A 19,605-nucleotide genomic window follows, 5' to 3' on the forward strand; every position below is an offset into this window, starting at 1 on the left:
CAGGGGAAAAATCGGGAAGCCGGCCCACAATACTTCTTTTGGTAGAGGGGCGATAAATTTTGCGATAACAGATTCATCCTTTTTTCCCATTCTCTTTGATCTTCACAATACCTACACCTACACACACACACACACACACACACACACAATGCCTGCTCCGACTGCTATCCTTCAACAGGTGGAAGCTACAGGCATTCCAGTGGCTCAGATACCTGGTGAGTCAATCTAGTTCAAGGTCTGAAGAGATGCGCTAACTCGATTGATAAGACCAGGATGATGAAGTTCTAATTGATGTCCAGGCGGAACTTGACGTGTCAAACCCTGTGGAAAACTCACCCGAAGATAATGAAATGCGCATCGACGAAGAAGGCCGCCCCGTCTTCACCCCCGCAAAGGAAACTAGCGCCGCCTACCGGGTTGAAAATCGCAAGGTTCCCGTTCCGCCTCACCGCATGACCCCTCTCAAGGCGAACTGGACCAAGATCTGCCCTCCGATCGTTGAGCACCTCAAGTTACAAGTGCGGATGAACGTGAAGAGCCGTGCGGTGGAGTTGCGGACCTCCAAATTCACCACCGATGTGGGTGCCCTGCAGAAGGGTGCAGACTTCGTCAAGGCGTTCACCCTTGGCTTTGATATTGATGACGCGATCGCTCTTCTACGACTGGATGATCTCTACATCGAAACTTTCGAGATCAAGGATGTGAAGACGCTGAATGGAGAGCATCTGGGCCGTGCCATTGGCCGAATTGCTGGCAAGGATGGAAAGACCAAGTTTGCCATTGAGAATGCCAGTCGGACTCGAGTTGTCCTGGCTGATGCGAAGATTCACATTCTTGGTGGATTCAAGAACATTCATATAGCACGAGAGGCTATTGTTAGTCTGATCTTGGGTAGCCCTCCGGTAAGTTTGCACCACGCATAGGGATCTCAAGCCACTCATTTTCTAACCTCTCAAAATAGGGCAAGGTTTACGGCAACCTTCGAACGGTGGCTTCGCGCATGAAGGAGCGTTTCTGATTTCATAATCTCTTTCAAATTCTCCTTGGCATGGTATGGGCGTTCTGGTGCATTTTAAGTGTGTGGGCTTTCTAAAAGATACTATATCCGAGTGACGATGTTTAAGAGCTCCATTTGGGAAACGTGACTTAAGTCTTATATTTCCTTGAGTACAAATGAACAAAAATGGGATTTCCAAAAAAGATATTCCATATTCTCATAGTAAAAAGCTGTCGTTGACCAATAGGCTAAAGAGAGAACTGGTCTAATCCTTCTTCAACGGGTGGAAAACCTCCTGGATTCCATCCCGGGTGATAATCATCATTTGCAAGTTATCACCGACCTCAATATGCCGCTCTACCGCGCTTGTGAATGCATCGCGAACCAGTTGCTCGACTGTAGCCTGGGGCAGAGGCTCAGCTTTCTTTTGCTCGAGAGCATGTCCTTCTCCGCTGCCGGGGATGTATTGGTTCTTGAAGTTGACTTGGTTGTCCAGGAAGGGCATGATCAAACTTGCTGCAGCACCGGCTGCCCGACATTGCTCCCGTTCGTATGAGCCCACGGGGTCATAGCTGTACAGAGCGCCCTTGCCTTCCTCGTCCAGACCGCACAAGATGGCAGTTACGTAATAGGGGAAGAACCGCTTCTGGTATAGGATGGTCGACAACCGCTGTGCGCAGGCAGAAACGGACATCGGTTTCCCATGCTGGTACTTGTACATTTTCACCACGGCGTCCAATCGTTCCTTTAGGGCATTGCCATCCGCGGCGAAACCGACCACAGATAGGACAATATGAGCCCCCTCGCCGGTCTCGTCGTCGCCGCCAATCTTGAAAACCTTTGGAACCATCCGAGAGTTGATATTGTAGCCTGATGTAGAGCGAGTGTCGCCAGCAAGGATCGCGAAGTCGGATCCACTGATGCCGAGAGTCGAACCGCCGTTGTCGGTGTATCTAATAGTCTCGTAAGCTTCAGATATCAAAAGACACCCAGATAAGGTATATCCCTTACGGGTAGAATCCATGTTGCTTGACAGGGGCAGCTGTTGATTGAGAGAAGGAGTAGCCAATACTCTCACCACCAGCCGGGTGACCCAGAAGCGACGTCATTGTGAAATTTAAGATGTATCAGGGTTGAAGATCTGTTGCAAGGGAGAGGTAGATGTGATAGAAATGAAAAGAAGTCAATAATGAGTTGAGAGTCGGATCTGGGGGGAGAAGAAGGCTGATCAATGTTCTGCGGTGTCTGACGCGATGCGGTAGCTGCCTTTTGCTTATGTAACACCCAGCTCCAGTCTTTAAACTTGTCAATCTTCGAAGGTTTACTTTCTACAGATTGAGCTCTCCAATAATTTGTACAATTACATGAGGGAACTGCGAACATTTGAAAGCCTCTTTCTTTTAGTACTTGCCCCCGCACACAGAACCCATATACCCTTACCGAGGAGGATTAAAGTCTAGGCCGCATCATGCTCGGTCTTAGTGCATATGATAGCAGCGAGGATGAGGTTGAGATCAAGACTCCTGCTCCTCAGGTATGAGTCAGATTCTTTTCACTTGACGTCTTTAGCTAAGACTTTTGTATAGCCAAAGAAATATCCACTCGAGGTCTCGAAGTCCAATCAGGTCCAAGGTGATTCCTGCCCTGAGAACATGAATTAACCACGATTGATCATCCTCATCTAACCTTTGCTCCAATCTCAAATAGACCAGAATACAGTCAATAATAATTCAAATCAGCCTAGTCCAGGCACCACCGATGAAGTCCCGAGTGGTCCTGTGCTAGGCCCGGCATCTATGAACACAGCGCCAGTCTCAGAACATCGCTCAGCAGGCGGTCGCACCTCTCCATTCTCCCTATCACGGGCTTTGATTCAGGACTTGACGCTTCCTCCAGTACCTAATCTTGATATTCCCCCCTCGCCCCCAGGATCCCCCCGACCCTGCCGCAAACGCCAAGTTCGAGCATTTCCTCTCCCTCAAGAAACAAGGCGTCCATTTCAATGCAAAGCTGGCAAGCTCATCGTCCCTGAAAAACCCGAGCTTGTTGATCAAAATGATGGAACATGCCGGGATTGATGAGCAAGCACAGTATGATACGTCCTTACCAATTGAACTCTGGAATACCTCCAATCTACCCCCTTGGGCGTTCAAAGAAGAGCTCCTCCGGGTCCAGAAGGAAGCTCGGCAGAGATTGGAAGATAAGAAGGCGTCTGGACAGAGATCCTCCATTGAGTTTGTCTCCGGGTCTCCTACAAACCGGCCTGCTTCTGGCACAGAAAGCAAGAGAAAAGGCAATCCGTGAGCAAGCAGATTGACCTTAGCTCTAAGACAATCATCTCTGCAAGATTCGGACCTGCTTACGTCGGAATACATCTGCAGGCCAAAGATGAGCCGCGGATTCAACAACTATGCTCTGCACTCGCGACTAAGTGCACCTCTACCACTCCATGCAATGGGAGTTGCTCCCCTATAATCCAGGCTTTCCCCAAGCGAATTTAAGCCCAGGCACATAGAGAGTACAACCTCAAAGATCTACTGGCAAGCATTTCAATGTAAAGAGAATGCCAGGATCCCCAATATGGGATTATAAGAACAGATAAATGGGTATTGGAAACAATATAGCATGACGATCCTCGTACGCCCTCCAGCTGCGGCAGCAGCTTGCCTGTTATGTCGATCAAATCTATTATACAATCTTAGAAATGAACTATTGTATCAAACTACTCCCCGTGCTCATCCTGGATCTGTAATTTTCCGCATTGACCAACAAACCTCCTGTTGGTGAAGACCGCTATAAGGTCACCTTTGTCCTATCAACCAGCTTTTCCGAGAACTCCACAATGATGCCATACCACTGACTCTCACCGAATGTGTTCGCTTCCAAAGTAGGGTGCCTCGTTGCCTGTGACCAGCCTCAAGCGGACTGGACATTTTCACTTCAAAGCGATACGTTTGGTGCCACTAAGACTCCCTGGTCATATCCTCCCACTGAATAAAATCCACATCATCAAAATCTTCCAAGGCTAATTTGAAGTGACTAGAGAGCTTGAGGTGTTTGCTCTTTGCCACCACAGGTGCGTTGGCGCTGGTTCCTCGATGCAAAGTGAGGTCAGGCTTGGCGTGCTTGAAATTGGAAACTCCAAAGTAAAGGAGCTGGTCTGCCGCGGATTTCATTTTATGCTGTCGCTTCCATCCTTTTAGTTAGATAACGTAAATACGCGGTGAATCCTGTTCACCTAGTTCTAGATAGGCAGATCCAATGGCTTCGAATGGATTCAGCTCTGAGGCCATGGTATATGCGGTCCACAGCAAAAATGAGGGTTGAGATGAACTGGGGCAGGGGAGTAAGATCTCTTATTTATAACTTCCTTAATTGACAAGCTTTCGTAGGGATGAGCGTAATATTGTTAAACAGTGTTTCTGCCAATAAGAAGATAGGGCATCACGCGCACACGGATGACCATATTGGGTCAGATATCGCGAACAATGGTCTACACAACTTCTATATGGTACAAGAGTGTGATTTACATATTAATATGAGAAGAAAAAGATTTAACAGAGTCAAGAATGATTACCATTTACCATTTACCACTTTCCATTTTCCATTTTCCATTTTCCAAACTACTTGTTGAGAACTGGGCTTAGTCATCCAGAGCTCCGTCAGCTTCGCCTGCCTAAGCTCCGTGCATCGTCATCGTTCAATCCCTACGCTGCAACTTTCTTCATCTTCGCTGCTTGATTTTGCTTTTTATCTGGATCTCTTCTTCTAAAAAACTCCCAAATCTCTCCTGACTGATAATGGACCACTTCCCAGGAACCTGGGGTCGAGTAAAGATCCCCAGCCATAATCCGTCGCTTCGTTGCTAACAGCACATTACAGCCCAGGAACGATGTCTACGGCGCTTACAACCCCGCATATCTTCAGACCACGGGTCCCAAGACACACACATCGTCTCCAGCGGTGACTGGAACGTCCGTCATCGGTGTGAAGTTTAACGGTGGTGTCGTGCTAGCCACCGACAACCTAGGTACGCATCCCCGCCCCCCAGCATCCCAGTTAATATGGCGAGATCAATCCTGACCTGCTGTATCAATTTCCAGCTTCGTACGGATCCCTGGCACGTTTCACCGATGTTAAGCGCCTGCGAGTCTTCGGCGAAAACGCTGTCGTCGGCTTCGGTGGAGACGTGTCCGACATGCAATACATTGACCGTTTGCTCGAATCCATCGATATCAGGGAGAACTACTCAACCCACGGTAACATGCTCAACGCCAAGAACCTGCACACTTATCTCGCCAAGGTCTTCTATAAGCGGCGCTCTGAGTTCAACCCATTGTGGAACCATGTCCTTGTTGCAGGCTTCGATGCGGATGGCGCGCCGTTCCTCAGTTCAGCCGACCTACTGGGTACAACCTTTTCCGCTCCCCACCTGGCCACTGGTTTCGGTGCTCACCTCGCCGTTCCCATCCTGCGACGACGGTTCCCCGAAGAGACACCAATTGAAGAGATCACCCGGGAGGAGGCAGTGTCAGCCTTGAAGGACTGCTTGAAGGTTCTGTTCTACCGTGATGCCCGCAGTATCGATAAATATTCGATAGCGGTCATTACCAAGGAGGGTATTGATTTGAAGGAGGACGAGCAGATCGAAGGACAGAGCTGGGCATTTGCGGAGAGAATTAAGGGATATGGCCGCCAGACAAACTAATATCAGGTTTGAGTCTGTTTTTCCTGCCTGATAGTCACTTACACGAAGAATTCAATGGATTTTGAACGATTGCAACCAGAATCGCCATTTCTTTGGTGTTAGGTGGTCACAATGAAGATGATATCCAGTAGGAAGTTCTCAGTGATACAAATCACTTATATCTTTGGTCCGGTATTCCCTTGAGCAACCGAGGGAAATACACACTCTAGGCAATGAGCTCTTGCTCTATCCGCATAGCTACATATACGCCAAGCCACTGAGGATGTTGGACCAGGTGGATTGCAGGATTTATGGTCATCGCGGTGAAGCAAACCTACTCGAAAGAAATAAGTCAAGAGCGCCCTTCATTTAAACTTAAGCAATCCCTAGCCTAGACCTAACTGAGAGTGTTCAAGCGGTCAGAGAGCAGATCCCAGCGCAGTATGTTATTTGTACCCGAAGAAGCATATCATCTGTATACGATCAATACCAAGGTATCGATGAAGGTCTCAACATTCGAAGGAATTAGGAAGCTTCCACGTAGCTTACAACCATCTGAGTAAGATCCTTGCTGATGTCCTTTTATAAGTCATGTTCTCTACATGAATCTGAGGTAATTTCTACACGTACCCTCACTAGTCCCGATTGGGAATCGGTATTTGTTTAGCGGTATTCCACACACCGCCTCTTGGAGTACAACCTTTAACTTTAATATCGATTTACTCTACTCCTCTCCTTTATTTGAATCTTCCACATGGACTCCAGACCTTGTCCAGAGGAAGCTTTCTACCACAGCTAGAAAGTAATTGGCCGAAGGTCTAGAAGTGTCCGAAGCATGTGACTCTTCTTCAGAGGATGACTCGAAGAGTACGATGATGACTGAATTGTCTGAAGACTATATGACTATGCAGACTTAGCGAGAAGGAAGCGTCTCATCGCCGCCCCGGAAGCACCGGCTGAAGGAGTCGAAGTGTCTACCGCCCCGTTCTCACTAAGTCTGTACAATCATGGCCTTTGGACAATTAAGAGTCGTTATCAGACGCTTTGAGTCATCCTCTGAAGAAGAGTCAAATGCTTCGGACACATTCTAGCCCTTTGGGCAATTGCTCCCAATCATGTTATAGATACACGAGATACTTCGTATTAATTCTTGCGAGATCAAAAGTAAAAAAAGGCTAGTATGTGATATATCAACAGTTATATGTGATTTCTGTACTATGTAGGTAGACTGTCTCCCTTACTTTAATATGGCTGGGCCACGCGGTAAGCAACTTTAAACTGCAGATGCGTCGCTGAACCAAAAAAATAAAAAATTTGGCTCTTCATTAGTATCATCAGTAAATTAAACTGAAACATGCCGAATGATTCATAACGCCCGTGTATCAAGCCTGGAATGACAAATCAAACGAGGGTATATCCATTCCAATTCACTAAACTCCATCCAAAAGCACCGGAAAATCCAAGTCCAACGCCTGACACCAACCTTTTTGTAAATGAGATAAAACCCGATGAACCAAATATATCGAAAACAACCCCAAATACACAGTCATTCATATTAGCCAAGGAAAAAAGGAGAAGTCGTCATATGAACATCAGGCCGTTGACGTGTTTTTGTTAGCCTGCGGTGGCCCTGGCTACGGTTGCGGGGCCGGCCTCGGGGCTCAGAGATAGGAAACTCTCTAGCATTTTCTTCTCCAACTTGAATGTGATCTGGAGATAAGATCGTCGGTAGAGGCGGCACATCAATGTCAAGTCTCTGGTGCCAAACTCGACCGCTTCGTCGGCTTCGGGACCGGGAGTGGGAAACCTCTGTTTTGTGCTTTTCGTTTCCGTTTCCGTTGAGATTAAGGCGCTGCTCGGAAGCAGATCGATACATCCCAGATACGATTTCTGTGCTAGTCCTCTGCTGAGAGCTACTTGCGGTCTCCAGCGTGATCGACGAGCTCGAGCTGTAGCACGTACCAATTGTCGTTACAGAGTAACGATCCGCGCAAGAAGACCCTCCACTGGACACAATCTCCTCTTTCTGGAAAGCAAAGGGATATGGTGAACTGCTGAACTCCGTGAGATCCTTCTGGGTGGAGTATTCTGTGTATCGAGGTGCACACAGTGTAGATCGACGTGCCCTTGTCCCAGGCCGTAACTGTACATTGACACCATTAGTATCATACCAGCGATCAGAAGTATGACTTGGTTGACAGAAACTTCCGGGCACTCTTCCCTGAAGGGTGGGATGAAGTTGGATCTTCTCGTCCGCAGCGCAAGATACCGAAGTCTGCGAGTCGAGAGACGTCCTTGTTCGGCTTCCTTGACCCGAGCGGAATGAGGTGGCGGAACTATAGCCGCTATCGGACTTGTTAAGTGATCGGGAGGTGCTCCGATCCATTCCAACTTCCGTGGGGCACTTCTCAAGAGGGGTCTCCTCACACATTGCAATTCCTTCATCTTCCAGTTCTCTAAGAATAGCCGCTCCTCGCGGAGGCACTGCGATTGTAGGAGACTTCTCAAAGGAAAATGGGCTCCCTGGAACATCGTCTGACTTCTTCATCCCGGACACCGAGCAAGGTTCCAATGTTGCCGCACAGGTTGTTTGGATGGCCTCCAGGCCAAGCCCGGGACCACCAATGGTAGATCGGGCAAGAGGAACACGCTCACTCGGGCATGGAGATGCAGAGCCGTTGACCACCCGCAGAGAACCCAATTTCAGTGCGCCAAGTTGAGTGTATCGAGCATCTGCAGGACTCGGGGGTCTCTGGCGTGGAGGTAGAGACCAGTCTAGAAGAGTAGACTCTGAATCATCCATCTCTGGCTCCCCAATGGGTGATGGCATGCGTCTGATTACACCAGTAGTTCGTCGAGTCGCCACTCCAGGGCGTGTCAACAAAGAGCGTCGCCGGGTTAATGAGAAACGTTGGTTACCCACCAAGAAATGGGTGTTGGAGGACGTTGCATCTTCTATCGCATTTTCATAGACACTCCGTTGTCTTTGGAGACCAATCTGAACCGAATTCGCTCGCCTTGGCTGCTCCGAAACGATTGAAAACGAGGAAGTTGGCGACATCAATGGCTGACTGGCTCTTTTGCCGACTGGGGCGGCTGACAGAGAGCTGGAGCGCGGCGGCAGAGGGTCACGAGATAGATTCGATATCACGGGTATCTCCAGCCTCCCCGGGGTTGGCTCTAACTCGAACAGAGGACCAACCTCCCTCGGGTGGGGACTGGGAGCACTCTTCACCTCGGAGATGGAGGAGCCAACCCATGGATTCTGCCATCCAATCAAGCCGGTGGATAACTCTGGAGACTCATAATCTGAGCGGGAAGGAGGCAGTTTCTTGGTCAAAGGTTTGGAAAGGCGATTAGAACGGCGGCTGTCGTTCTTATTTGAGATGGATTGAAGATTGCCCATGGCTCATCAATGGTAGTTTCAGTTGCTTCTGTTCTCCCCGGACTTCGGCTTCAAAGGAACCAGCACTGCATGGGGGTGATGACCAAAGTAATATACAAATGGGCCAGTGCGGGGGCGGGGGATAATCCACGAGGTCGTAAGAGCTCTTGACTCTATAGAATCGTGACGTCAAGCCACGCTCCGATTACTGAGGGATCAATCCGAGCCCCAGCTCGTACGCCCCGTTGGATTGGGAATTGAGCGTACGTTTGGTGGGCTGAATGATCTCCACACGGAAATGATGGGAGTTGGAAGGATGTTTCAGATTGGAAGCTGCTGGGGGGAGTCTGTTGGTCCGGGAGGGACAAGGAGAAGGTTACGTCCAAAGAAAACCTGTATAGATTTTGCGAGCCAGACGATTGACTTTGACTTGACTTTTGACTTTCTGGACTTTCTGGATTTCCTTGAATTTCTTGACTTTCTCGTGTTTATATTTTCTTTTTTTCCCTTTTGTTTTTGTGTTTCTTCTTTGATGATGTGATTGCTACTTCCTGAGCAGACTTTTGAAATGGGGAAAATCCTCCAAAATGCCTGTGAAAAAGGCCTAACAAAAGGAAAAGAAAAGAAAAGAAAAGAGAAGATTTAGGGGAAGGAATTAGAAAAGAAAACATGTCAAAAGTACTGCAAGCGGAAAAAGCCATTGATGGGAGAAATGAAGTCGTTGATTGGTTCGGGTTTAGCCGCAAGCGTTCAGGTCAACGTAAACTTGATTGTCTTTGTACTTTTCCCGTCTTCATCCCCTGATCCACTTCCCCTCATTTACTGCAACCGGTATAGAGAATGGCACTGTCTATCTTCCCATTCCTGTTACCGGTCGAGTTTGAGACCGCTTGTCGAGATCTAGCCGACCGCTGTACTTCAGCCCAAAGTACCTGGTCTATTCGACCCATCACACAGGTATGAGAGCTTCTTCCCCCCCCCTTGCCTGGTACTTGCATCTGGCAAATAAGTACCAAATTCCCCCCCATAAATCATTGGCTTTTCTTTCTTTTCTGGAAGTGTTATGGAATATGCCATCTGACGTAGATGAATCATTGTCGCTTAGACAAATCCTAGCTTTCGAATAACACGATACGTGAATATACAGACCGACTCCGATCTAGAACATGAAGCTTACATACGAGAGGATGAGGATCCGGTCGGCAATCCTTCCCCAAGAAAAAGTGATCTACATCTAAATTGTTCTACAGGAAGCACTCATTCGTACCGATCTTAATCCAAAATTACAGGTAGATTATGATATTGTGTTTTCCCCCACATATCAGGTCCCCGTGTTGTATTTTTCACTGCGTTGGCACCATTCTAATGGCCCGGTGGGTCTGGATGCTGTCTATCGGTATGTGGTCCCGGAACACTACCAAGAAGAGTTGAAGAGTGTGGGAATCATGGGTGGGATCAGCTTTGGTGTAAGGGTGCTGCTTTTTGTGAACACCAGAACCAGGAGCTCATATCTTCGTAGTATCATCCAGATTCGGATACTCCGGCCTTCTTTGTTCACCCGTGCAACACTGCCAACGCCATGGTACAGGTGACTGACGCTCGGAGCCGTCCTGGGACGTATCTTCTCATCTGGCTCGGTCTCGTAGGTCATTGTGTGAACCTGCACATCCCACGCGAGCTGCTTGCCTCTGATAGTACCGGACTATCCTGAGACTTAGGTCACGAAATACAGGTTTTTTGTAAAAGAAAGGGAATCAAATAATTTCGAGCCTCGGGAGTTTTCCTTGCTTCCCCCCCCCCCCCCCCCCTATCCTCCCCCTCCCCCCGGTCGAAGGGGGATCTTCCTGCTGGGTACGCTTTAATCTTCTTCATCAGATGAGGCTTCCATGGGCACGTCGCTGTCTTCCTCCATCGGAGCTTCTTCTTCATCACTTTCCTCCTCCCGAGCTCGCTTGGTACCGTGCGACTCTCCGTTGACCTCGGTCGGTCGTGCAGGGATGGCGCCTGGTGGGCCACTGAATATGGACTTTTGAAGATCAGTCGAAACTCCGCTAGGCCCGGCCCCCGTGGCGGGCGCAATATATGTACCACGGAGTCGACCAATAACATCCGAAGTTCCTTTGCCATAGACAATTTTCTTTTCGCCATTAGCCTGATGCTCTTTCATGGGACTTGCGTGTGACTCACCATCTCCTTGCCAAAGAATTCAAATCCTTGAAGAGCGCGCATCGCCTGTGTGCTGGCCTGAACATCCTTAAACACGATATGGGCCTGGCCACGCATTTTCTGGGTCTTCATCGCTACAACGTCAAGGATGGTACCGTAGGTTGAAAATAGGGTATAGAGTGACAGCCGCAGATCGTATTTTGTGAGCTTATCTGGTAAATTGGTGCAGTAGAGTCTTGCTTTCTGATTAGCTTTGGATGCCACCACAAATGTGATCAAAGGATAAGCTCACGTTTGGTTGGGAGGTCCAACTGCCTTGGCGTCCGGACCTCGAGCCGCCTTGGAAGCCATATTGTGGGAGTAGAAAAAGATTCTGGGCTATTGTCCGATTGACATGGAAAATCAATGAAGAGGCGAGGACTGCGCCTAAAGGTAAATGAAGCTCAACGGGGGAATAATGTGCCTGTGCTGCAAGAGTGGATCTCTAAACTGCGTAAAAACGATTTTGGTCATGTGATGGGTGACATAATACACAACCCCGTGGATCCCCCACCGGGAGGCGTCATCGCCAGCTGTTGATTACCTGCACTCTATTCCCTGTACCCTATTTCTCGACGGTAGAGAGCTCCTCCTGTCGTAACTCTTGACAATGGCTTCTCCTCAAGTTCACCATCTTTTCCATGCTCCCATTGCCGACCATTCTTTCTCGTCTGACCGGCAAACTCTTGCTGTCGCCCGCGAAAACAATGTGGAGCTGTATCAGACATCAGGCAACAAGTTCGAAATGAGTGATGAACTGAAAGGCCATGAGAAGACTGTTACTAGTGTTGACATTGCTCCCAACAGCGGTCGTATTGTGACCTGTTCTCAAGGTGAGTCTATTATTTTGTTCACTGTATTTACTCCCTATTAAGACCGACTTGTTTCCTAGATCGCAATGCGTATGTTTGGGAGAAGACCCCCACTGGCTGGAAGCCTACACTAGTCCTTCTTCGAATCAACAGAGCTGCGACATTTGTCAGATGGTCTCCCTCTGAGCAGAAATTTGCTGTCGGTTCCGGAGCCCGCGTCATCGCTGTTTGCTATTTCGAGGAGGAGAACGATTGGTGGATCTCAAAGCACCTGAAGAAGCCCATTCGCAGCACCATCACCACTCTGGCCTGGCATCCGAACTCGGTTCTGCTCGCTGCAGGCTCCACCGACTCTCATGCCCGAGTCTTCTCCAGCTTTATCAAGGGTATCGACAACCGCCCTGAGCCCAGTGCCTGGGGTGAGCGCCTGCCCTTCAACACGATCTGTGGTGAATACTTGAATGACTCCGCTGGCTGGATCCAGGGTGTCGCATTTTCCCCGAGTGGAAATGCTCTCGCTTTTACTGGACATGACAGCAGTGTCACGGTCGTGTACCCCAGCGCCCCCGAACAACCACCCCGGGCGATGCTAAACATCTCTACCCGCCTTCTGCCATTGAACAGTCTCATCTGGAATGGCGAGAATGAAATCCTCGCCGCTGGTCACGTAAGTCTCTCCGTATATATGTGCATGGTTTGGGGGTCTAACACCCTTTGCTAGGATTGCGAGCCTTTCCGCTTCAAGGGCGATGAAAACGGATGGCAACTTGCTGGATCTCTGGAAAAGCAGACTGGAGCTGGTGCGGGTCCTCGTGAGGAGTCTGCGCTTAATATGTTCCGTCAAATGGATCTCAAAGGCCAGTCCCAGGTGGACACCAAGCTCAAGTCAACTCACCAGAACACCGTGAACACACTCCGTGCCTATGATGTGGCTGACGGACAGGTGCGCTCGTTCAGCAGTAAGAATTTCCCTCCTATTAATTGGTCAGATCTTATACTAACCCTGCACCTAGCGAGCGGAGTGGATGGCCGTGTTGTGATCTGGTCCACCTAGACTTCATCTTAACCAAACAAGTTAGCCAGTATATTCCGGATCAAATAGAGACAAATTCCATACCTTTCTACATCAACTTATAGTTCAACTATGCAGTACATGTACATCAGTAAAGTACCTCGGAACTAACTACCGCTTATGTAACCATGCAGCTCCCCCGGATTTTCCACCTGAACCTTGATTTGTTCACCAGACCTGAGTTCTTCAACTTAAACGCCATGTTCTACTGTACAGTTCTTGCGCTATTGCATTGCATATGTGTGGCTGTTTGCATAACATCGCCCAAAAATGATACTCGACTGATTCCCAGTGAACTATTCAACTCCCTCGAAGAGCTGTCTAGACTAGTAGACATCGCATACTGTGTGGGGACCACTGGCGTCCAAACCCCGTTCCAGTGCCTCAGCCACTGTGCTGAATTTCCAGATCTACAATTACTTACAGTGAGTTCTCCAATTGTCAAGTAAAATTCAAACCTAGACAAGTAAACCCTTACATCTGGTAGACATGGAACACTGGCGTTCTACTATCTGATTCATGTGGGTACATGGCCGTTTCGCACAACCCGGACGCGAAGCGCATCATCCTTGCTTTTCGGGGTACCTATTCCATCACCAACGCTATCATCGATCTCTCGGCATATCCTCAGGCCTATATACCTTACCCAGGGGACGATCTGGGTGAACCCGAGAATGGATCGCTTCTAGATCGAAAATGCGAGAATTGCACCGTTCACGCCGGGTTCATGAATTCTTGGTTGAACACCCGCTCTACAGTGCTACCGCAGCTCTCGGATGCTCGCAAGAACTATCCAGACTACGAAATAACCCTAGTCGGACATTCCCTTGGAGGAGCCGTTGCCGCTTTGGCAGGGCTAGAGATGAAACTCAAGGGATGGAACCCATCTGTGACGACATTTGGAGAGCCGATGGTTGGCAATCAAGAATTTGTGGATTTTCTTGACGAGCAGTTCCACATGGGTAGTGATCGGGTGACCCGGTCATTCCGTCGAGTGACACACATCAATGACCCAATCCCACTTCTCCCGCTCAAAGAATGGGGCTATGCCGCCCACGCTGGCGAAATCTTTATTTCAAAGCTGGACCTCCCACCTTCTATTGAAGACCTTCGAATCTGCCAAGGAGATCAAGATCCACAGTGTATTGCAGGCTCAGACGCCTCCGCTCTTCTGCTGGATATGTATCGGGATGCCCGCATCCCTCTCGATATTTTTAGTACCCACCCGGATCCGTGTCCTTCACATACGGGACAAGGAAGTGTAGAGTCAGAGCACCAAGTCGTTTTCGGGACGCAGGGGGATCTACTTGGATTAGACTGTGCCTCTTCTGATGCGACAGCTCCGCTATATCCTCGTCGCTGGGACTGGTCTCTTATCCCAGCTCGATATCGTCTATGGGAGCTCTTTTATGCACATCGGGATTACTTCTGGCGCATTGGTTTATGTGTCCCAGGAGGGGACCCGACCGGATAATACGTACAACATATTTCACTTTAATGATATCGCCTTACGTGGCTTATGTGTATCTACTTCTCTAATTCACCATTGAGTTTGTAATTCTCCTTTTCCTTTCAATGCCAATTTGGTGGCGTTGGGCATGAACCTGTTCCTGTGGCTGGCTGGGGAAAATAAGCAATGATAAACAATAATAATTTTACCCAAAACGACGAAAACAGCCAAAAGAGGGTCGTCAGATTTTAGGCGCTTAGTTGGGCGAGACGCTGATGCAAGTGATGATACAGCGCGATACATCGGTGTGATTGTATGGAAAGAGACAGAAACAGAAACAGAAACAGAACAAGTCTGGAAAGTTCAAAAACGTATAGTGGCATTAGATACATAAACATACATCGATCATCAATCATGCCCAAAAGAGACAGCAATAAACAGCGCAAAGAGTACAAATCAACAAATACAGTGCCCACCAGATATGCCCCACAAGATATGCGCCGTTTCCCCCCCCGGAAATCCATTCATCCAAGCCCTAAAAACCAAAATTAACCATCTGTAGTCCTTCTTGGACCATCAGATCTGCCCAGTCTACATCTAAGGTGTGACCAACTCGCATTAGACGCTCCAATTGTCGCTCATAAACCGTCTGCAAGATAGCCCGGGTTGTCGCTGTGTTGCGGCCCATACCATCTTCCTCATCCTCCATGCTTGTCATTAATTCCATAGCCATCATCTTCAGACCACTAGCCGAAGCAGTGGCACCAGCAAGGAAGAGCGGGAACACAAGGAAGTGACGATCAGCACGGCGGGTATTTGTCGTCTGCTCCGCAATCCGCAAAATTTCCGACGCATGGTGGTCAATTTCTCCATCGGGACTGAACTCCGACTCTAATCGTTGACCAGACCACATGCTACTGTATGAAAACAAGTGACAGACGTGGAAGAGGGTAGCCGACTGTTGTATGATTTCCTGAGACCGCCGGGGAAGGCTTTCTTGATGCTGGTGGTACCAGGAAACGTCAGGGGCTTCCCACAGACGTCCAAAGGCCTGGCGCAAATCGCGCACTTCCTTAGTGCGCTGGTCGAATTCTGAAACAAGCAGGGTTTGCTTTTCCCGGCGGAGCTGAGCTGCGAGGAATCCCAGCTGGGTGGCTAGTCTGAAGGTATCCGCGTAGAGGCGCATCATGATCGGTAAGCTGTCATGCTCCTCGGGGTAAATAACGCTGAAGCCTTCTGCGACCGAAGGGTAGAGGAGACACTCGGATCCTGGAAGCATTTGGTGATCGATGATGGCGCGCACGAACTCTCCATCTCCTGCCCCGCTCAATAGAGCGTACAGATCAATGTGGCAGATCCACCAGATGATAAACGGGTGAGGTTCTCGGCCAAAGTGATTTCGACGAAGGAAAGAGATGTGAAGTAACCGAGAGATGTGATGGGACCAGAGATTTGAGCCATGGGGTTCAGCGGCGGCCACCTGCAAAGAAAGTTAACATCACAATCAAATTGAAAATTGATTTGAAGATGATATCATTTACCTCGTAGATCAAAAGTAAAAAGTGGGTTAGAAATAGGCCATCCGATACGAGATCGTCGTTGTTACGAAGGCTAGTCTGCAGAGAAGGAAACGCCTGCTGGTAGTATTGCAGTGCATCGACATTCTGGCCCGTGCCACTATGCGAGAGACTGAGGGCTGAGACGGCCATGATGGCATGGGAAAGCTTTCCAACGTTAGTATGTCGAAACGATCACTGAGTAAAGCTGGACTCACTGGAGGGAAGAGAGCAGCCTCGCGCTCAATGAAATCGACACTTAATGTCATGCCACTGCTCTCCAGACCAAATGAGTCGTCTTGTCCACGATCGTGGGGGAACAATTGCTTCCAAACAACATGACGGAAATGAGAAAAGAGCGCGTTATCCTGACTTTCTTGGTCGAGACATGTATCAAAAAAGGATAATTTCTCGTCTTCCAGAACGACGGGGGAAGGGAGGGAGCCAAGGACAGGGGACAGGGAGAGAGCACAGAAAGGATCAGAAATCTCCGAAGTGGGTGAAATCCGGGATGTTCGACCAGCTGAGGGAGATCGTCGGGCGACGTCCTCAAACGTCCTCAAGATGACCACGTTGGGGTCATTGGGGTTGTGGGTTGGTAAATTGCCTGTGGGACTACTCGCCACGGAGCTACTGATTTCAGTACTTGTCACTATAGGCTTTTCCGTCAGGTCATCTGCATATTCCGGCAGTGCGGAGAAGCTGTCTGGAACCACGACCACATGGTACGTGCCCGGGCTGGAAGCTTCAGCCTTTCGTTCTCTTTCTTCATCCGAGGTAAGTAGAGCAAATGCCGGCAGGGAATCCCTGGGTGAAAAATAATCGGATCGATTGTCCTCACTGGGGGTTGGTGATGAGACTACTCATGTTAGTTGCGGTTGTAGAAAACGGCTACAGCAACACTTACGATCCCAAATGTGGTTCCCCTCGGTCTTCACATCGGCCATGCGGCCCATAATCCGGGGAGTGTCATCCCGAAAGGCCAGGCGAGGTCGATAGTCACAAATATGGCCGAGTCGAGTACATTGCTGAGAATCATGAGATTAGTGGGATTGGCAGATCGAGCCGAGGAATGCCTACATTGCATTGTGGATGTCCCTCATCACATTTGACTGTAGAGGAATGTTAGCCCTACAATGCTCGCCACAATTCCTAGGGGGGAGATTTGAGAACGCCCTTACCTTTTCGACTCTGTAAATTGCCAAAATGTCTCATTAATTTAATTGATTCATTTTGAATTTGATTTTTGGGGGGAAAAGGAATTCCAAGGTTCACTCACCCGACATGTCCTAGAGAATGGTTGATTAGCTCGTACTTTTGTCGCAACGGGTGGAACCCTCAACATACCAACAACCCGTTCTTGATCGCGGGGGTAAGCGTATGCGCGGGGGAGCAACCAAGCTCTTCTCGGGTTTCCCAAGAATCTCTTCCTTGGGGGCAATTATAGGGAGTCGTAGGGGTCTGGAGGCATGGCCTCGACGGTTTTGCATGACCAAACTGGTGACGGTCATAAGGCTGACTGGATTGCCCTAGGTAAAATTAGTCATGTACAAGCGGACGGGATTGAAACACTTACAGATGGTATAGTGCAATGTTCAACAAGATGATCGGCAATTGCGGGGAAGGAACACCAATTGAGGAGAAGCTCTCAGAAGAATTGAGCAATTCAAGTATTCAAGTGGGAAAGAGAGGAAGAATAGAGAGTTTGAAAGTATACGAAGTGGTTTTCTTTGGGAGTGGTGGAGAAGGAAGGGAAATAACGGAGGGGGGGGGGGGAATTGAAGGGTTATGTAGGTTCTCACATCACGAGGATGAAAAGGGAAGAACAGGAGGAACCAGTGGGTTGGTGCATCACCGACGCATTAGATGGCGCAGCCCTGTTCCTATCTGGCTTGACGGGTGGCGGGAACCTGTGGAATCTGCCCTCTGCAAGTACCGAAAGGGAAAGGGGGAATGAGGAGAGAGAAGGGAATGGAACTAAGGAATTAAGGGAAAAGGGAAAACAAGTCACAATCACTAGATCGGGGTTAAGGGAAAGGGAAAACAACGATCTAGTTCGTTCGTTCGGCAAGTGAAAGAGATAGAAAAATGGAGAAAAAAAAATCAAATAAACCCAAAACAGTCACGATGGCATGCAGGTGCCAACCATGTGGGAAAGAAAGAAAATCCTATTTCTTGAAAAAAATAAGAAATAATAACGAAAATAAAATCTTAAAAAAGCAACTCTATGCTGGGATTGTTCTCGCACTCTCAAGCTAGTGTTAGTGGTTCGGGATTTGCGAGAGATTTAGGATTTGAGTATTTGAAATTTCGAGGGCTGGCTGAGGAACACGTCAATTGCGTTTTAAGATACGAATACCGGATCCGAGAGAAGTCCAGGAAAATCCAGGAAATCCCTTAGCTCCGGAACAGACGCGGGGAAAACACAAAAATACCTATCGAAATGAGGCTAAAAAGTAGGAAAAAGAAGGGAAAAACATAGGAAAAAAGGAAAGATTGGGGTTTGGAATGAGATGGTCTAGGCGGGTCTAGCGCTCGGATGACCCGTCAACCTGAACCAAAGACTTCGTTCGGTCTCGGTATTTGGTTATGGTATGGTATTTTGGTATTTAGGAATGTTATCGGAGTACAGAGTACATGGTAATCAAGAGGATCAATCCCCTTAGTAAAAACAAAACTCCCCCCTCCACTTTAATTCTACAATCTCTCTTTAAGGGTAGAGGATTTCTGATGGGATCAAAACATTGAAAATATAAGCTTGAGGGGAGAATAAATATAGATAGAAATAAAAGTGGTCCCCTTAATCCCTTAAAGAAAAAGATCGGCAAAATAAAACTATGGGATTTTCCAACGTTCGGGTGTTTCCCCCTCCCCTAACCTAACTCCAGATTCAAACTAGCGGTAATGCCCCCTTCTGCAGGTTTAAAGCTTCCTGATCTTGCCACGGACATGCCCGAAGGTTAAGCGAGTGGCGTAATTCACTAGCTTCCCCCAGGTGCAGAAACATGATTCGCACTCTCCTTCTGTTTTTTGACTGGGCCCCGCGATGATATCGGAGCAAATATCGAATCCGTCCTGTACCCTCCCCACTTTCCAGCACATCGGATCGAATCCTTGTCGGATGTCGAGCCAAACCAAGATATGGGGAAGGGAAAAAACAAGGAAAAAGTCACAAATAGTATGATCCACGGTCGATCCACCATCACCACGTGGTTTTGTTGGGGGGAAAAATGAGAAATGAAAATACCCAAAACACCCAAGATACCCAAAATACCTAAAAATACTCAAGAATACAAATCATAGCTCTGAAAGCCTGAAAAAACAGCTGATCATAATCATCTCGATTTGCTTGAAACCAAAAAAAAGGGAAAAAAGAAAAAAAAAAAAAACTAAGCTAGTGGTTCCCTAAAACCCACCCATGGTTACCCAAGTGTATCTCTC

The 19,605-nt window shown here is 48.4% G+C and overlaps 11 protein-coding genes across 11 annotated transcripts; 6 read left to right on the forward strand and 5 right to left on the reverse strand.

The window, feature by feature from the left end:
• Positions 1–148: 148 nt before the first annotated feature.
• N7520_007242 (pre-rRNA-processing protein PNO1) lies at positions 149–1,018 on the forward strand (the record flags this gene model as incomplete). The annotated part of the gene is made up of 3 exons (XM_057141176.1): positions 149–215; positions 268–902; positions 962–1,018. 3 exons carry the CDS (start codon positions 149–151, stop codon positions 1,016–1,018), a joined length of 759 nt encoding a protein of 252 aa, XP_056995182.1.
• A 244-nt stretch (positions 1,019–1,262) lies between these two features.
• prs3 (proteasome core particle subunit beta 6) lies at positions 1,263–2,106 on the reverse strand (the record flags this gene model as incomplete). Its single annotated transcript, XM_057141177.1, has 2 exons — positions 1,263–1,950; positions 2,009–2,106. The coding sequence occupies 2 exons, from the start codon at positions 2,104–2,106 to the stop codon at positions 1,263–1,265; spliced, it is 786 nt and encodes a 261-aa protein (XP_056995183.1).
• A 359-nt stretch (positions 2,107–2,465) lies between these two features.
• N7520_007244 (HCNGP domain-containing protein) lies at positions 2,466–3,301 on the forward strand (the record flags this gene model as incomplete). Its single annotated transcript, XM_057141178.1, has 3 exons — positions 2,466–2,531; positions 2,737–2,892; positions 2,927–3,301. The coding sequence occupies 3 exons, from the start codon at positions 2,466–2,468 to the stop codon at positions 3,299–3,301; spliced, it is 597 nt and encodes a 198-aa protein (XP_056995184.1).
• A 659-nt stretch (positions 3,302–3,960) lies between these two features.
• Positions 3,961–4,290, reverse strand: N7520_007245 (uncharacterized protein; the record flags this gene model as incomplete). The annotated part of the gene is made up of 2 exons (XM_057141179.1): positions 3,961–4,193; positions 4,218–4,290. The coding sequence occupies 2 exons, from the start codon at positions 4,288–4,290 to the stop codon at positions 3,961–3,963; spliced, it is 306 nt and encodes a 101-aa protein (XP_056995185.1).
• Positions 4,291–4,797: 507 nt separating this feature from the next.
• On the forward strand, positions 4,798–5,705 carry pre4 (proteasome core particle subunit beta 7; the record flags this gene model as incomplete). Its single annotated transcript, XM_057141180.1, has 3 exons — positions 4,798–4,827; positions 4,880–5,027; positions 5,101–5,705. 3 exons carry the CDS (start codon positions 4,798–4,800, stop codon positions 5,703–5,705), a joined length of 783 nt encoding a protein of 260 aa, XP_056995186.1.
• Positions 5,706–7,239: 1,534 nt separating this feature from the next.
• On the reverse strand, positions 7,240–9,090 carry N7520_007247 (uncharacterized protein; the record flags this gene model as incomplete). The annotated part of the gene is made up of 1 exon (XM_057141181.1): positions 7,240–9,090. The coding sequence occupies one exon, from the start codon at positions 9,088–9,090 to the stop codon at positions 7,240–7,242; it is 1,851 nt and encodes a 616-aa protein (XP_056995187.1).
• A 1,126-nt stretch (positions 9,091–10,216) lies between these two features.
• N7520_007248 (ATG3/ATG10 family protein) lies at positions 10,217–10,780 on the forward strand (the record flags this gene model as incomplete). The annotated part of the gene is made up of 3 exons (XM_057141182.1): positions 10,217–10,267; positions 10,320–10,535; positions 10,589–10,780. Coding segments are annotated over 3 exons (459 nt in total), but the record flags the coding sequence as incomplete, so codon positions are not given.
• Positions 10,781–10,927: 147 nt separating this feature from the next.
• N7520_007249 (U2 snRNP complex subunit MSL1) lies at positions 10,928–11,586 on the reverse strand (the record flags this gene model as incomplete). The annotated part of the gene is made up of 3 exons (XM_057141183.1): positions 10,928–11,206; positions 11,257–11,470; positions 11,528–11,586. 3 exons carry the CDS (start codon positions 11,584–11,586, stop codon positions 10,928–10,930), a joined length of 552 nt encoding a protein of 183 aa, XP_056995189.1.
• A 298-nt stretch (positions 11,587–11,884) lies between these two features.
• Positions 11,885–13,140, forward strand: N7520_007250 (WD40 repeat domain-containing protein; the record flags this gene model as incomplete). The annotated part of the gene is made up of 3 exons (XM_057141184.1): positions 11,885–12,107; positions 12,167–12,753; positions 12,808–13,140. The coding sequence occupies 3 exons, from the start codon at positions 11,885–11,887 to the stop codon at positions 13,138–13,140; spliced, it is 1,143 nt and encodes a 380-aa protein (XP_056995190.1).
• Positions 13,141–13,687: 547 nt separating this feature from the next.
• Positions 13,688–14,632, forward strand: N7520_007251 (lipase family protein; the record flags this gene model as incomplete). Its single annotated transcript, XM_057141185.1, has 1 exon — positions 13,688–14,632. One exon carries the CDS (start codon positions 13,688–13,690, stop codon positions 14,630–14,632), a length of 945 nt encoding a protein of 314 aa, XP_056995191.1.
• A 511-nt stretch (positions 14,633–15,143) lies between these two features.
• Positions 15,144–17,675, reverse strand: N7520_007252 (Zn(II)2Cys6 transcription factor; the record flags this gene model as incomplete). The annotated part of the gene is made up of 6 exons (XM_057141186.1): positions 15,144–16,088; positions 16,150–16,332; positions 16,383–17,023; positions 17,072–17,192; positions 17,245–17,276; positions 17,480–17,675. 6 exons carry the CDS (start codon positions 17,673–17,675, stop codon positions 15,144–15,146), a joined length of 2,118 nt encoding a protein of 705 aa, XP_056995192.1.
• Positions 17,676–19,605: the final 1,930 nt, after the last annotated feature.

This window comes from Penicillium odoratum, assembly GCF_028828045.1.
Source record: "Penicillium odoratum strain IBT 22623 chromosome Unknown utg000005l_segment0_segment0, whole genome shotgun sequence".
Classification (NCBI taxonomy): Eukaryota; Fungi; Ascomycota; class Eurotiomycetes; order Eurotiales; family Aspergillaceae; genus Penicillium; species Penicillium odoratum.